The sequence below is a fragment of the Dromaius novaehollandiae genome, chromosome 28 (genome assembly GCF_036370855.1).
Source record: "Dromaius novaehollandiae isolate bDroNov1 chromosome 28, bDroNov1.hap1, whole genome shotgun sequence".
NCBI classification, from domain to species: Eukaryota; Metazoa; Chordata; class Aves; order Casuariiformes; family Dromaiidae; genus Dromaius; species Dromaius novaehollandiae.
In genome coordinates, this window is record NC_088125.1 from 3497347 (window position 1) to 3513231 (window position 15885).

Sequence of the window (15885 nt, forward strand, 5' to 3'; positions counted from 1 at the left end):
CCTTATGGGGGGCTCACTATGGGGGGGGTCACCCTATGGGGGTGTCACTATATGGGGGGCAACCTATGGAGGGGGCAGCCTATGGGGTTAATCTATGGGGGGCACCCTATGGGGAGCAGTCTGAGGTGGGGGGCTCACCCTATGGGGGGAGTGACTCTATGACGGGGGCACCATATGGGGGGGTGCCTTATGGAGGGGCAACACTGTGGGGGGTATCACCTTATGGGGGGCACCCTATGGAGGGCCCCCAACTGGGGGGAGGCCATCCTGGGGGGTGTCACCCTGTACGGCAGTGTCACCCCCTGGGAGGGGGGGGGTGTCACTCTATGGGGCGTCACCCTATGGAGGGGACACCCTGTGGGGGGGTGTCACACTGTGGGGCAGTGTCATCCTAGAGCCCCACCTGGGGGGTCCCGTTATACGTGGTTCTTGCAAGAGTGAGCCTGTTATAACGTGGTCCCTGCACAGCCGGTCCCTGCACAACCGGTCCCTGCACAGTCGATCCCTGCACAGCCAATCCCATTAAAGCCGATCCCGTTACAGTTGGTCCCTGCACAGCCGATCCCTGCACAGCCGATCCCGTTACAGATGGTTCCCGCACAGCCGATCCCGTTACAGCCGATCCCGTGACAGGCGTCCCCCGGCCATGGGGGCTTTCCCGGACCTCTCCCTGGAGGCCTCCAAGCTCCTCTGGTCGGCCTCGCTCGGCCTCGCCGCCCTCTTCTTCTTCCTCACCTTCTTCCCCTTCGCCCAGAAAGGAGGGGAGCCGCCAGGTCAGTGCGGGCTGCTGCCAGCTCGGTGGGCGGACTGGAACCAGCAGGGAAATCGGACTGGTACCAGCAGTGACTGCACGGCAAGGTGCGCAAACTGGTGCCGGCAAGGAGCTTGGACTGGTCCCAGTAGTGAGGGCAGACTGACACCAGCAGGCACCAAGGAAGGGAAGGGAAAGGGGGAAGAGGTGAAAGGGGAAAGGAAAGGAAAATAGGGGAAAAGAACGAAAGGAAAGAAAGGGAAAAGGAAAGGAAAAAGCAAAAAGGAAAGGAAAAAGCAGAAAGGAAAGGAAAAAGCGGAAAGGAAAGGAAAAAGCAAGGAGGAAATGAATAAGCAGAAAGGAAAGGAGGAAGAAAAAAAGGAAAAGGAAAGGGAGGGAGGATGGGACACGGTGAGAGGGAAGGCACCGTCCTCTGCCTTGGGGGGCTGCTAAGACCCCGCCAGCGCTGTCCCCCGCTGTCCCCCCTGTCCTGGGGCTGTGCCCCATCCCGGCAGACCCCTCCGGCGAACGCCGGTGTTGCGGCCTCCGTGCCTCAGTTTCCCTTCTGCCTCCCCAGTAAACTCAGCCATTTTCCCACCGTGGGGGTGCGAAAAGTCCGAGCTGGGTTTGCAAATGGGGGGGAAACTGAGGCACGGGGCAGTGAGCCCCCACTTCACCCGCGGGTGGCCAGGGCTGGCAGGGTTTGGGGACAAACAACCACAGTGGTGTCCCCCCCCCCCCCGCTGCCTTTTCGCAGGGCTCGGGCGCCAGCTGCCCTGCTAATCTCGCCGCCCTCCCTCCCTCCCTCCCGCCGACGGCCTCCCGATTTAGGGGCTGACGCGGTGGCCGGTGTCGCTTGCGCCACGACGTCCCCCCGCCTTGAAAGGCGCCGGGGTGCTCGGCGGCTCGCAGAGGGCGAGCGGGACGGGCCGGCTCCCATTTCCCCCTTTCCATTGTTTTTCCCAGCGCGGAAGATGGCGCAGCCGCCCAACCCGCAGGGCTACACCAAGAGCCTGGGAGCCGGGAAGGCCATCGCCGTGCTGACGTCCGGAGGCGATGCGCAGGGTAAGGCCGGGCTCCCGGGGGGCTCCCTGCAAAACCCCAGGGCTGATTTAGCCAAGAAGGGGGTTGTTCACATCCAAACACCTCCGAATTATTTGCACCCTCCAAATCCCTCCAAATTATTCGCTCTCAAATCCGTCACTGCAAGGCTTCGAGTTTGCGTCGGGCATTCAGGGCTCGGGCAGGCAGCGGGGGACATGCGAAAGCCCCCGATGCCGAAAGCGGAGCTGGTTTTATGAGGCCAGGAGGGTTTTTAGCCGCTGCGTTGGGCTAAGCGGTGATATCTCCCGCCACGCGGGGAAAGCGCAAAGCGATAAATCAGCAGCTGGAGCCTCGCGTTCCTGCGGCTGGGAATAAACCACTTCAAATGTCTCCGAAGGTCGGGAGACGCTGGGAGAAGCGGCAGGAGGGGTCGGCCCGGGCCCTCCCAAGGGACAGAGTTAAGGGGAATTTCCCCACCATCAAAGGCTGGGAAGGAGCCCTGGCCTCGTTTGCCTTTTTCACTGAGGAAGAGGAAATAAAATCGGGAGACGTGGGAAGAGGGGAGGAAAAAGGTGTCTGGGCTGCCCGGAAAAAGTCAGGAAACACATGAGCTCCGCCAGCCCTGCTTAACCGAGCCAGGGAATTAAAGCAAATGCTGCAAGGGAGCGTTTCCAGAGGAAACTTTTGGGTCTCCCCTGCTTTGCTCGGACCTGTCGGGCATCTGCTTTGCTTCGTCACCCGGCACTTCACTCGCGCCGGCTCGCTGATAGCGCCGGGCTGGCGTGACACGAGTTGTGTCCGTCGCCCACCGGGGAGGCGTCACATGAGCGCGGCGGCTTTTCTGGGAGCGCGGCCGGCTCGGGTTACGGGCTGCCCCCGGCGAAGCTATTTGCAACAGCTAAATGTCAGCGGGGCAAAAATAAAACAGAGCCGGGGAGGGGTGTAGCAGAAGCAGAGGCTGACCCGTCCCGCGCGATGCCGGCGCTCAGGGTCGATGCCGCTGGCCCCGCTCCCGGGAGAGCCGGGAACGGCTTCTGCATCGCTCGGAGCCGGAATCTGGCCATGGCTCCCTGGGAGCCCTGTTTTGGGCTGACACGGCCAGAGCCCGGGATGCACCGAGACTGGGGGTGAGGACCCCCAGCCCACGGGGTTTTGCAGCCGCTTTAAATCGGGGCCAAAACGCCGCCGGCCTTTGTGTCCGCCGCGGCACGGCGGGTTTCCCGCGCTGACGCTCTGCTTCCCTTCGCAGGCATGAACGCGGCCGTCCGGGCCGTGGTGCGGGTCGGCATCTACCTGGGCGCCAAGGTCTACTTCGTGTATGAGGTCAGTACCGCCTCGGCCCCCGGCTCCGCGTCCGCCGGCATTCCCAAAGCCTGGAAGCGCATCCTCGGCAGCGGGTGCCGGTGTCGGCTGCGCACGGAGGGGCACGGCGGAAATCGCAGCCCGATTCGCGTGCCGTGGGCCCGGGCAGGGCTCAACCTCCGCTTCGACCCTAGGGCTACCAGGGGCTGGTGGACGGAGCAGAAAACATCAAGGAGGCCACGTGGGAGAGCGTTTCCATGATGCTGCAGCTGGTGAGGACGGGCAGCTCGACACAGGGATGAAACCCGCCATGAAGGTCACGGCGCTGCCAGGGAGGGGGGCCACGGCCGTGGCGTCTTGACCTTCTCCTTGGCCGGGGCCGGCGCGTAACCAGACGCCGCGGCGCTGGGGTCAGAGCGAAGGTCCGTGCCCGAAAATAACGCGAAACTGGAGCCGGCAGCTCGCATTTCGCAAACAAGCCCTGGCCAAACCCACCTGCCCGCAGAGCATCGCTGTGAAGGGGGACACGGGCCTCAAAACCCCCAAAACAAGGTGGTCTCACCCCAAGCGTAGCATCAGGACGTGGGTTGCAACAGGGGCAGGCCCGGGAGACGCATCCCACGGGTGACAAATTCCCTTGAGGAGTCCGGGGCAATGGGGGGTCACTTTCTCGGCTCCGCCAGGGCGGCACGGTCATCGGCAGCGCCCGGTGCCAAGATTTCCGGACGCGCGAGGGCCGCCTGAAAGCCGCCCGCAACCTGGTGAAACAAGGCATCACCAACCTGTGCGTCATCGGCGGCGACGGCAGCCTCACCGGAGCCGACACTTTCCGGGCCGAGTGGAGCAGCCTCCTCGCCGAGCTGGTGAAGACAGGTACGGCCCCGGCGCCGGCGCAACCGGCCCCCCGCGGAGGTTCGGTTCGGTTCGGTTTGGCAGGGAAAGGGCGATGTTTCCGCCGGACGGGTGGTTTTTCGCAGCCAGGTTTGTTTTGTGCCCCGGAGTTAGTGAAACGCTGAGATTTGCGCTGCTCCGCGGGCGTCTCGCCCCGGAAAGGCAGCCAGGGCGATGCCGCTGGGTAGCATCGCCCGATGCATCCCTCCTCGCGCGGGTGATGCCCCCCAAAAACCACCCCCGTCTCCGACCCTCCTCGCAGGGGGGATCACGGCAGAGGAGGCGAAGAAGTCGAACTACCTGAACATCGTGGGCATGGTGGGCTCCATCGACAACGACTTCTGCGGCACCGACATGACCATCGGCACCGACTCGGCCCTCCACCGCATCATGGAGATCGTGGATGCCATCACCACCACCGCCCAGAGGTACCAGCGCCAGGCGTCCGGTCGCCGGCCTCGCTTCCCGCAGTGGGGCCGAGCCGCCGCGCCCGCCGGGGATAACGCTCCGCTGTGTCTCCCGCAGTCACCAGAGGACGTTCGTGCTGGAGGTGATGGGCCGTCACTGCGGGTAGGTCTTGGAGCAGCCACCCGGCTGCTGCCGACATGCCGGATTTTGGGGAAAAAAGCCCCAACCGGCCTCGTCTCTGCCTGCAGCTACCTGGCTCTCGTCTCCGCCCTGGCCTGCGGCGCCCACTGGGTCTTCATTCCCGAATCGCCTCCCGAGGATGACTGGGAGGACCACTTGTGCCGCAGGCTGACGGAGGTAAGGGGGCACCCGGCAGCGGGTGGGGGCTTACGGGGTGCCCCAGCCCCACGGCGTAACCCCTCCACGCCGCTTCCCCCAGACCAGGCTCGGGGGCTCCAGGCTCAACATCATCATCGTGGCCGAGGGCGCCATCGACAAGAACGGCCGGCCCATCACCTCGGACGACATCAAGAACGTAAGCGGGGTGGGGGTCTCCGTCGAGCCCCGTTTTCCCTCCCGGGGGGGTCCCTCCTGTGCCACGGACCCCCAGGTTGTCCCCGCCGGAGCTAAACCTCTCCATCGCCTCCTCCCTCGCAGCTGGTGGTGAAGCGCCTGGGCTACGACACCAGGGTCACCATCCTGGGCCATGTGCAGCGCGGCGGGACGCCCTCCGCCTTCGACCGTGTCCTGGTAGGCACCTCCGTCCCCGCCGGGTCCCCGGCCGGGCGTCCTCGGGCGAGCGCCGGTGAGCAGTGACCCCCGGCGTGTCCCCGCGTGTCCCAGGGGAGCCGCATGGGCGTCGAAGCCGTCATGGCCCTGCTGGAAGGGAGCCCGGACACCCCTGCCTGCGTCGTCAGCCTCTCGGGGAACCAAGCCGTGCGCCTGCCCCTCATGGAGTGCGTCCAGGTGGTGAGTATGGCACTGGCGGGCGGATTCGCCCGCGGGGACGTGGGGACCGGAGCCACCATCCCGCCTGCCCCGCTGCACCGTGGGCTCTGCAGCCCGTTGCACCGAGTGGCCAAAAATGCTCACGTGTGAATGGAAACAGCGCAGCCGCCCGCTGCAGCGAGCCGCCCCGGCACCCCGAAACCATTTCCACCCTTTTTCCCTCCCCGCAGACCAAAGACGTGACGACGGCGATGAACGAGGGGCGCTTCGAGGATGCCCTCAAGCTGCGGGGCCGGTGAGCGCCTGCGGCCCCTCCGCTGGGGACGGGGGGGTCCTGCCTGCGCCAGGGCTGCCTCACTCCCCTCTCCTCCCCGCAGGAGTTTCCAAAATAACTGGAACGTGTACAAGCTGCTGTCGCACATCCGCCCGCCCTCCACCAAGGTAGGTGCGGGGGCCAGGGGGGCCGGTGCACGGCGGGGGCACCAGTTCGTGTCCCCACCCTGGTTCTTCGCCCCGGCAGAGCGGCTACACCCTGGCAGTGCTGAACGTCGGCGCGCCGGCCGCCGGCATGAACGCGGCCGTGAGGTCCACCGTGAGGATCGGCCTCATCCACGGCCACAGGATGCTGGCGGTGCACGACGGCTTCGAGGGGCTCGCTTTCGGCATGGTACTGCCCTCCCCGGCGCCGGGGCAGCGTTTCGCAGGGAGAAAAGGGATGCACGGGATGGGATGTTCCCCTGAATACCCGCAGCGGTAATATCCATAGGGACGGGCTCTCGGCTCCGCAGAGCCCCCCACGGTCTCCCAAAGGATGGGAATTTGTCCAGCCTGCTCCTACCCCGGCCTCGCGGGTGCCGGGGCGGCTCTCCCATCCGTCCGACCATCGCATTTCTGCTTTCTCCCAGGTGGAAGAGATCAGCTGGGAGAGAGTTGGCGGCTGGACTGGTCTCGGTGGCTCCAAACTGGGGACAAAGAGGTAAAACCTCCCCCCACCATCGAAATCCTGCTGCGTCTGCAGGCAGCTCAGCTGCAGCCAGCCCTCTGCGCTGGAAACAGCAGCTCTGCCCTGGGCAGGCGCTTTTAGCCGCGTCCCCACCCGGTGCACCCGGCCCCGGGGGAGAAGGGGCGTCGGGGCCTGGGCCAGCCGGGACCGAGGTCCCGGGATGCCGCGCTGAAGCTCCTGCTGCTCCTGCCAGGACTTTGCCCAAGAAATACTTTGAGGAAATCAGTGCAAACATCAACACCTTCGGCATCCACGGGCTGATCATCATCGGCGGCTTCGAGGTGAGCATCGGGGCGACGCGGACACGGAGCTGCGCGGCCCGGGGGCCGTGCCGTCACCGTCCCCCCCGCGCCCCGCAGGCCTTCACGGGCAGCCTGGAGCTGATGGAGGGCCGCACCAAGTACGAGGAGCTCTGCATCCCCATCTGCATCATCCCCGCCACCGTCTCCAACAACGTCCCTGGCTCGGACTTCAGCATCGGCGCCGACACCGCCCTCAACACCATCACCACGGTAGGGCCCCCCAAACAGGCCGGCCGAGCCTCCAGAGCAGCCCGTGCGGGGCCCAGGCGTCCCCCCGGTGCTGCCGGCCCCCTTTCTCCCCCTCCCCATCTCGTTTAAGCGCCGCCGGGTTTCTCCCCCCAGACCTGCGACCTCATCAAGCAATCGGCAGCCGGGACCAAGCGGCGCGTCTTCATCATCGAGACCATGGGCGGCTACTGCGGCTACCTGGCCACGCTGGCGGGGCTGGCGGGCGGCGCCGATGCCGCCTACATCTTCGAGGAGAACTTCAGCATCCGCGACTTGCAGGTGGGCGTCCCCGGGCCGAGGCCGGCTGCCCCCGTGCCGGTTGCTGCGCCGGGGCAGCCCGCTCCGCCGGCAGACTGGGGGGGCTGCATTTATCCCCCCCCGGCTTTTTTCCCCGCTGCGTTTCCAAGGAAGGGCCCTGACCTCCCTCTTGTCTCTGGTCACAGATGAACGTGGAGCATTTAACTGAGAAAATGAAGACGACGGTGAAGAGAGGCCTGGTGTTGAGGTAACCCTGGCTGCGGGGCTGCCGGGTGACGGGGACAACCCCTGCAGCACCGCTGGGGGCCCGGGGACGTGCGCGGAGACCTTCCCGTGGCCAACCGCGGGCACAGCCACGCGCGCGGCAGAGACCCGGCGTGCTCGTGCCACCCGCCTCCGTGCTGAGCCCGCCCCAGCCCGGCTGCGCTGCCTCCGCAGGAACGAGCGGTGCAGCGAGAACTACACCACCGACTTCATCTACAACCTCTACTCCGAGGAGGGCAAGGGCATCTTCGACTGCAGGAAGAACGTGCTGGGGCACATGCAGCAGGTAGGGACAAGCCGCGCGGCCGCCGCGCTCCCGGCAGGCTCCTGCCTTGCCCCACGGCAGGGCCGATCCCCCAGGGGCAAAGCCGAGCGCCCGAGGGGCTCCAACGCGGAGGCCCTCGCTCGGCCGCAGCCCCCTCCACGCGCTCGGCGGCTTTTCCCCCGCAGGGCGGCACGCCGACCCCCTTCGACAGGAACTTCGGCACCAAAATGGGCGCCAAGGCGGTGGCCTGGATCACCGGGAAGATCAAGGAGTGCTCCAGGCACGGTAGGGCCCGCGGCGCAGCCGTGCTCGGATGCTTTCACTCCCTTCTCGGCCTGTTTGAAGCAAAAGTCTCCTTTCGCAAACTGGAGCGCAGAGGGGCGCAGGGCCCAGCAAAGCCGCCCCCGCTCTCCCCGACCGGGCGAGACGCTGAGCCGCTGCCGGCCTTCCCTTGCAGGTCGGATCTTCGCCAACACGGCCGACTCGGCCTGCCTGCTGGGCATGCGCAAGCGCAGCCTCGTCTTCCAGCCCCTCAGCGAGCTCAAGGAGCAGACGGACTTCGAGTAGGTGCCCCCGACCCCGCTGCCTTCGCCCCCTTCGCTGCCTCCGGGCGTGGGATGGAGCAGGGAAGAGAGCTGGGAACCGCACAGGGTGGTGGATGGAAAGTCAGGCAGCAGCAAAGGTGGCCATGGTGGAAAAGGGTTTTCTAAAGCGAGAGAAACATCAGAAAAAGAGAGCCGGGTGATAAGAGCTCAGAGAGGCGATTCCCTACCCCGGAGAAGGGGAGCATTGCTAGAGGGAGGGTTAAAAGGGATGGAAACAGCTTTGTGGGCGACGCAGCACGGTCTCCGTCGCGCTGCGGTTGACTGGATGCTCTCCCGGTCCATGTACAGTCGTCCAACCCATCCGTAAGGGCTCGGTGCAGGATTGCCAGGCAAGGTTCAACAGCACATGCTGCACGGGAACAGAGGAATAAACCAGCATTTGTTTACCTGGATGCGGCCCCAGCCACAGTCACCACTTTGGCCTTTCCGGTGCTTTGCACCGGGGAGCAAAACCCTTCACCGCCGCCCTTCCTCTCGCCCTAGGCACCGCCTCCCCAAGGAGCAGTGGTGGCTGAAGCTTCGTCCCATCCTGAAGATCCTGGCCAAGTACAGCATCGAGCTGGACACCTCGGAGAAGGCCCACCTGGAGCACATCACGCACAAGAGGACCTCGCTGGAGTCCAACATCTAAGAGGCCAACGCCGGCGCGGCTCCCCCCTAATGAGTTTTCTTTTCCTTCGCTTCGGGGACCTCCAAATAAAGCTCTCTCCGTTGTAGCTCACTTCTGCGGCTGCGCGCAGCAGCCTCCCGCTTCTGCCGCCCTCGGGGCTGCGTCTGGCCACGCGCCGCGGCCAAGAGATGCCGTCGAAGCAACGCACGCGAAGGGCACCCGATGCACTGGCACAAGGGCGGTTTCCTGAAGCTGACGGTTTCCTCAGGGCAATTTGGGCTTTCGAAAGCCCCGCAGTTAGTTATTTTATGGGGTTTTAAACAGGAAAGTGTTTCCCAAGTGGCTCGTGTTATGGCAGGATGTTGCGTTGACCCAAGAGCAAGCAGTCTGGGTAGAGTTACTAGGACATCTCCTTAGTTTAAATTCGTAAATAAGATGCTTCAATAAACCAGCACCACTGACCGGTGGTTGCAACACAAATGGTGCTTGAACCCTCTGACATTCGCCCACCAGCAAAGTAACAGCACATGTCCCACGCGCACATGTTCAGGCCAGGCACGAGGTGAGGGGGGAACGGGCAGGGGAGAGTGGGATTAAAACGAAAATCTATGCAAAATCCAGAGCCAGCTCTGGCAGCAACAGCGCAACACACAAACCTTCCCATGCACAGCTCACGGCTTGCGGGGAGCCATTTATTTCTGTGAATACAAGACGCGGACACACGAGATACTACAACCAGGCGGCAGGCAGCGGCTCCGTGCCCGGCAAGCTCTGGCAGTACTTCAAGAGGAGATCGCCTCGTTTTCCTTCTTTCGGAGCCTTTTGCCTCTCCGTCCGCAGCTACAGTACGTGCTGGGAACGCTCCCTTTGAGAGCAAAATTTGCTAAAGAGAGAGGGCACTACCTGAGGAATTCTGCTCAGCTTCCCACGCGGACGTGCTGCCAATGCGTTTACACATTACCTTCAAAAATACACATATATACATAAATAAAAACCAACGATGAAATGGTGAGCGGACAGTGCAAAACCAAAGTGGCAAACTAAGGAAGAGCTCAGACGGGTTACTGCACGGCAGGCGGGAGCCAACCCCTCGGGTCGGGATACGGAGCATCCCGCGCTCAGAGGAAAGCTGCTCCCGAGAGCAAGGGGAATCTTTCCTCCGCTTGCAGGAATTACAGCCTCGGGATGCCAAACTTGCAGAGCGGAGAGCAACGAGAGCAGGGCTGCGATCGCTTCCCTGCCCCAGAGCAGTGTTTCAGTAGGGATCAGTCCTGACTGGGCAGCAGGGACCAGCAGTCACGGTAATTCGGCCTGAACGAGCATCTCCGCTGCGACTAACTCGCGCCTTCATCCAGACGCTTCCCTCAGCGTCCCCGGGAGTCGTATGCCGAGCGCTGGGGGCTCCTCTGTCCCACCCCCTTCCCCTTGAACAGGCTGATAGGTCGTAAAATTACAGAGAAGAGGGGAAAAAGACCTCTCCCATGTGTTGAAAGGAAGTCCAGGGTCCTGCCCAAAGCCTCCGGAGCTGCAGACAAGTTCTCCACGTACTGGGAGCACAGGGTGCTGTGCTCAGGCGGCCGCGGCTGTGCCGGGACAGGCGCAGGCATTAGCTCTGAACGAAGGCACCAGCTCACACCACTGCATGACATACTGACCCAATACGCGTGCTGGGGGTGCGCTTTTCCCTGGACTCCCTGCCAACACGTCACCGCAACACCTCCTCCCGATTTCCTGCCTCGAGTCCTTTAGCGAAGGAAGAAGATCCCTTCTAGCTGTTCTTCTCCCCTCACCAAAAAGACCTCGCTCTCGCCAAGGTCTGCCCCAACTCAAAAGAAAAAGAGAATCCAGCAGCTGGGATACAATTTGCCGTTTGTTAAAGGGGGATGTGCTGTCTCATGAGGATGCAGGTGGCTCGAGGCGAAAACCGAAGGGAGGGAGCTCGGGAGGAGCTGAGGAGGCCTTTCCGCTCGGCAGACAGAGGCGGCACCAGAGGATCCTGCTGTCCTGCCCCAAGCGAGCCGGGTCGGACAGAAAAGCGGAGCAGGAGGAAACCCGGGATGGCGACCAGCCGTTGCCTGTCCGTCAGGGAGAGGGGGCTCCGGCATCCGTGAGTCACAAACCAAGCAGTTAATCTGGTCACTCTCGCTGCCCCCACGAAGCGGGGAGGAACGGGGCTGTAAGCCAAGCGCAAAAAAACCCCCGGGCCTCACCTCTGGCTTAGCTAAGGAGCAGCACGTATTCCTTCAGGGACGCAGGCAAAGGCAGCTCCTTCACGGCCTCCGGCAGGAACTGCACGCCCAGGCTGCGGCGCACAGCGTAGCGCGACAGCGTCTTTAGGGTGCCCGGGGCAGAGCAGAGCAGGGTGAGCTTCTCGCAGAGCTGCTGATCCCTGGTTACCTCCCGGGGCATGTTGCCGTTTTTCCGTAGCTCAAAGTGTCCGATAGCCCGGTGGAGAAGGTCGAAGCAGGAATCTTCGCGCTCCGTGCCCAGTCCCCTGACCAGCAGCGCGACCAGCCGCGAGATGGGGGTCTGGCCTTTCAGGTTGACCACCCGCACCTCGGCTCCGAAGTCGAGCAGGATGCTCACGCTCTCCAGGTTGCCCTTCATGGCAGCCCAGCTCAGCGGCGTGTCGTTGTTGTAGTCGCGGGCGTTCACCAGGGCGCCGTTCTCCAGGAGCGACCGCACGCACTCCGCGTTGTTCTTGAAGGCGGCCCAGTGCAGGGGGGTGTCCTTGTTGCCGTCCAGCGCGTTGGGGTTGGCGCCGTATTCGAGGAGGATCTCCACGCAGGTCTCGTCCTTCTCCGCGGCGTAGTGAAGGGCGGTTCGGTTGTAGCCGTCCAGGGCATTAACCTGCAGGAAAAGGGCAAGGGAGGAGACAGGGCGAAAGCAAATTCGCTGGTGAAGGCGCTTCCCAAAGGCTCCGGCACTGACCTAACTCTGTTTGCTCCTCCTGACGTCAGGGAATCACCAGCACCGCACAAAACCCTTTATCCCCACGTCCTAATCTCCATTTTACCAAACGGGAAAATGAGGTGCAGGCGGGGAGAGGGGGTTACAATCTGCCAACTGTCAAGAGGAAGTGCCAAAAATCAGGCAGGAAACCTAAAACTTTTTAATTCTTCCTTCAGGCTTTCACCACAAAACTATCTTCCCTCCCCAGACGAGCCAGTGCCTGTGGGATCTCAGGCACAAATACTTGAACAATATGGAAATGACCTCGCTGCCTGTACGATATAACTTCAGCTGGGAAAAAGCACATTTGCCTTTCGAGGGAGCAGAACAGCTGCTGTTAGCATAAAGCACCAAAGCATTAAACCGGCACGGCTTAAAAACACGGTTGATGGTTCTGTCTCATGGGAAAGGAGGCTCAAACTACGGCTGTTTACCACAGCCCATCGGCAACGTGGCAACGCCTCTCGCGTGCTCACGGCTTCCTGGACCCATTCGTGTTTCTCAAGTGCTTTTACCTCGGCTCCCTTCTGCAGCAGCAGCTCTACGCAGTCCGCGTCAGCCACCATGCAGGCGCAGTGCAGCGGTTTCAGGGTGCCGTGCATGCAGTTCACATCTGCTCCCTGCAGAAACACAGGAAACCGCAGCCAGGATTAGCGAACCCACCTGTTCTTGGCCCGTTTCCACCCCGGCCGCCGTGCCGCAGCGGAAGCGATCCTCCCGCCAGGCGCTTTCAGCTGATGAGTCTTGATTTACCAGCGAGGCCCCCTCACAAAAGGGTTATTAATAGACATCCTGGACACGTAACACTGCTGTGCAACCCACGGGTTTGTTATGAGGTGAGGACGGCGCCAGCCAGGGCTCCTCGCGCTCAGCGTTGTGCAAATACCAAAAGTGCTTCTGGCCACAAAGAGCTCACAGTCAGGCTGACGTCTTCACAAAGCAGAAGCATCTGACAGCACACATACCCAGCTGATCTAGAGCTAATACATCAATTTAATCTTCTCAAACAATTCCTAGAGAAACCCGGATGTCCCAGGGGCTCAGAATAACCCGCGCAGCCGCTCGCCGTCCTCGCTCTGGCTCTCTGCGCTGAAAGGATCCAGCACGGAGAGGCTGCGGTGAGGCCGGCACATCACCCAGGCTGCTGCCAGCAGCAAGCAGGCAGCTCGGCCTCCTTTCCGACAGCGCCGTGAGTGAGTCGGTGGCTGTTTAAAAGCCACCCGCAGGCCTCTAACGCGCTCCTCATGCCTGGAAGCGTTTTCTGGTGGCTCTGCAGCAGGAGACGGCCCTTCGTACCACCCTGCTGCGGAGCGCGCTCAGCCTGGGAGCCTGCCTGCTCGGGAGGGCGCCTCTGAATCGCCGAGCTCACGTAACACACTTTGCGGAGACCTCACGACCCGAAATAGCCCAGCAGCTGCCTGGATCAGTCAGGCTTAACCAGGACTCTCCGCCATTTAAGAGACAGTAATCCAAACTGACGAGGAGCTCCCCGGCTCCCTCCGCGCGGGCCTGAGTGAGGGATGAGCTTCAGCCATATGAACAAAACCCTGATGCTGAAACGCACTCAGGCGACGTACAGGAATCCAGCTGAGAGATAAACCTCACCCTGTCCTCGATCGGAGGGAGACAGAAACCTTCCTGCCGGCACCGAGTCACGGGTCAGCCCGTTAACTCGTGCGCAGGGCTGTTCCACTTCTTCCCTTTCAACTATAAAGGCTCCCCTACTTCTTCAAACAAGTTTCACGGCAGCCCAAAACAACTGCCAAACCCCAGGTGTTTAAAGCACCAAGCAGCCCCAGCAGGGTTTGAACAGCCTCTCGCTGCCCAGCGCTCCCTTCCCGGGGGCCTGAACCACGGCACGTTTATAAGCAACAGCCCAGCGATGCCGTCACGTTCGGAGAATGCAGGAGAGGTTAAAATAGAAACAGCGCCCGGCCCTCTGTTTACAGCGTGCAGCCTCCGGGGCGCTTCACGGGCCGCCCACCTCTACGGGGACCATGTCCTCGGGGAAGGGTCACACCCGGGAAGCCCCGACACGCACCGGGGGGTCGAGCCACCCCCGCACGGGACTTGCGTCACCCAGGCCGAGCCCCGGGGCCCCCGCGGCGGCGCCATCCTGCCTCACCCTGCCGATGAGGTCCTCGACGTTGTCGTGCGGGAAGGAGCGGATGGCGGCGATGGTGCGGATGAGCCGCTCCGACAGCGAGTACTTGCTCTGGATGCTCTGCATGATGTACCACATAGTGCAGGCCGGGCGGCCGCCGCCTCCGCATGCTCCGGGCGGCCTGCGCGGAGGAGACCCTTGAGCCCCGGCAGCCGCCGCCGAGCCCGGCCCCCCCCACCGGACCCGGGGCCCCCCCGGAAGCTCCCCCCACCCCGGGGCTAGGCCGCAGCACCGACATCGGCGCCGCACGACCCCCCCCGCCGTGCCCGGGCGGCCCCATCCCCGGTGTTGGGCCCCAGCGCGGCCACGCCCCCCCGCCACCGGGCCCGGGAGCCCCCCCCATCCCCAGGACTAGGCCCCAGCAGGGCCCCCCGGCGCTGCGCGGCCAGCCCGAGGCGCCCCCGGGCCCGGTGCGAGCTGCTCGTGCAGCGCCGAGCCCCCGGGGCAGCGGAAAGGCGGCTCCCGGCCGCCGTAGAGCCGCGCTCACCCAGCGCGGCCGCTCGACGCCCACCGGGACCGACCGGCGCCGCCACCGCCACCCGGAAGGGGAAGGGGCGAGTCCGGAAGCGAGCCGCAGCTACGGCGCATGCGCAGGGGGGCGTGGCGCGGCTGCCCGCCCCCGCCCCGCCTCCTTCTCCTCCAATCGGCGCCCGGCCTCCGACCCGGGATCCGCCCCCTTCAGGTTCTGCGCCAATCGGCTCTTCGTCTTTCCCCGCAGGTCCCACCCCCCCCGTGCCCTGCTCTCCGCCAGTCCCCTCCTTTGCTGTTTCGGCCGCTTCGCTTCTCACCGGACTCGCCTCCAATCGCCATCCTGGCCTACGTCACAAGCCCCGCCCCCACCCCGGCTCTCCACCAATCCGGCCTCTCCCCGGCGAGCCCTGCTCCCAGCGTCGCCATGGCAACAGGGCCTGGGGCACCCCAGCACCTCTGCGCCCTGTCGTTGCAATGGCAACGGGCCTGGGGTGCCCCAGCCAGGGTGTCAGTGCGCTGGGTGACAAGACGTCACTGTGGTCGGTGACACCAGGATTTCACCACACCGGGTGACACAGGGGTGTCCGCGACACCCCCAGCGGGCTGTCATCACAGCCAGCTCAGAGGAACGGGGTGACCCAGCAGGTGGCCTGATGGGTGACAGCCCAGCCCTGTGGGTGACCCAACACCCTGACATGGTGACAGCCCAGCTTTGGGGGCCCTGGCACCTGGATGGGGTGACATCCCAGGCTGTTGGGGTCACCCAGCACCCCAACACGGTGACAGCCCAGCCCGGCCCTACAAGGCAACAACAGGACTCGCAACACCCTGACCTGCCTTGGGCTCCTGAAACACTGGTTACAGCAGGAGCAGCCGTGCTGGTGTAAGCCCTGGTGCCGGCTGACACCACAGCCAGTTAACACCAGCGGCTCCCAGTCTGGGCAGCCAGTTCACTGGGTGAACAACAGGCGGCTGTGTGGCCCCGGAAGGGTTAAAACCATAGAGCTCCCCCATGCTGGCTGTAAGCGGCCGGGGGAACCGGCGGGGAGCTGTAACCTGGGAGGAACCTTCCTGTGTCGGTGCCGGTGCCGGGCAGGGGGTAAATCCTGCCCGTCCGGAGCCGGGGGGCGGGTGTGGGGCAGGATGGGGCCCGCACGGTGCCGCTGGTGTGGGAAAGCAGGGCCCCGCCGGACCGGGCAGTGCCGGGGGACACGGCACAACCCCGTAGCAGCCGCCGGAGAATCCCCGGCGGGGCCGGCCGAGGGGGAAACCGAGGCAGCGGGGTGCCGGGCGGGACGCAGGGGGATGTGAGAGCCACCCGGCCCCTGCAGCCCTGTGCCGGCCCCGTCCAGCTGCAAACATCTGGGGCAGGAATTGGGGGGGGGGGGTGAGGAGAGACCCCTTGTCCCCTTGAACGCC

General features: G+C 64.0%; 2 protein-coding genes across 2 annotated transcripts; one reads left to right on the forward strand and one right to left on the reverse strand.

Annotated features, from left to right (window-relative positions):
- The first annotated feature begins 323 nt into the window (after positions 1 to 323).
- PFKM (phosphofructokinase, muscle) lies at positions 324 to 8990 on the forward strand. Its single transcript, XM_026120477.2, has 23 exons — positions 324 to 773; positions 1718 to 1816; positions 3045 to 3118; positions 3292 to 3369; positions 3781 to 3970; positions 4251 to 4416; positions 4514 to 4558; positions 4645 to 4753; positions 4836 to 4931; positions 5054 to 5146; positions 5240 to 5365; positions 5575 to 5639; positions 5722 to 5785; positions 5865 to 6011; positions 6250 to 6320; positions 6541 to 6628; positions 6707 to 6859; positions 6992 to 7156; positions 7321 to 7382; positions 7574 to 7685; positions 7850 to 7949; positions 8122 to 8227; positions 8753 to 8990. The coding sequence occupies exons 1-23, from the start codon at positions 647 to 649 to the stop codon at positions 8898 to 8900; spliced, it is 2484 nt and encodes an 827-aa protein (XP_025976262.1). The 5' UTR covers positions 324 to 646; the 3' UTR covers positions 8901 to 8990.
- A 546-nt stretch (positions 8991 to 9536) lies between these two features.
- On the reverse strand, positions 9537 to 14588 carry ASB8 (ankyrin repeat and SOCS box containing 8). Its single transcript, XM_026120482.2, has 4 exons — positions 14483 to 14588; positions 13957 to 14116; positions 12347 to 12451; positions 9537 to 11729 (listed from the first exon to the last, which is right to left on the reverse strand). Exons 1-4 carry the CDS (start codon positions 14581 to 14583, stop codon positions 11097 to 11099), a joined length of 999 nt encoding a protein of 332 aa, XP_025976267.2. The 5' UTR covers positions 14584 to 14588; the 3' UTR covers positions 9537 to 11096.
- Between the last annotated feature and the right edge of the window lie 1297 nt (positions 14589 to 15885).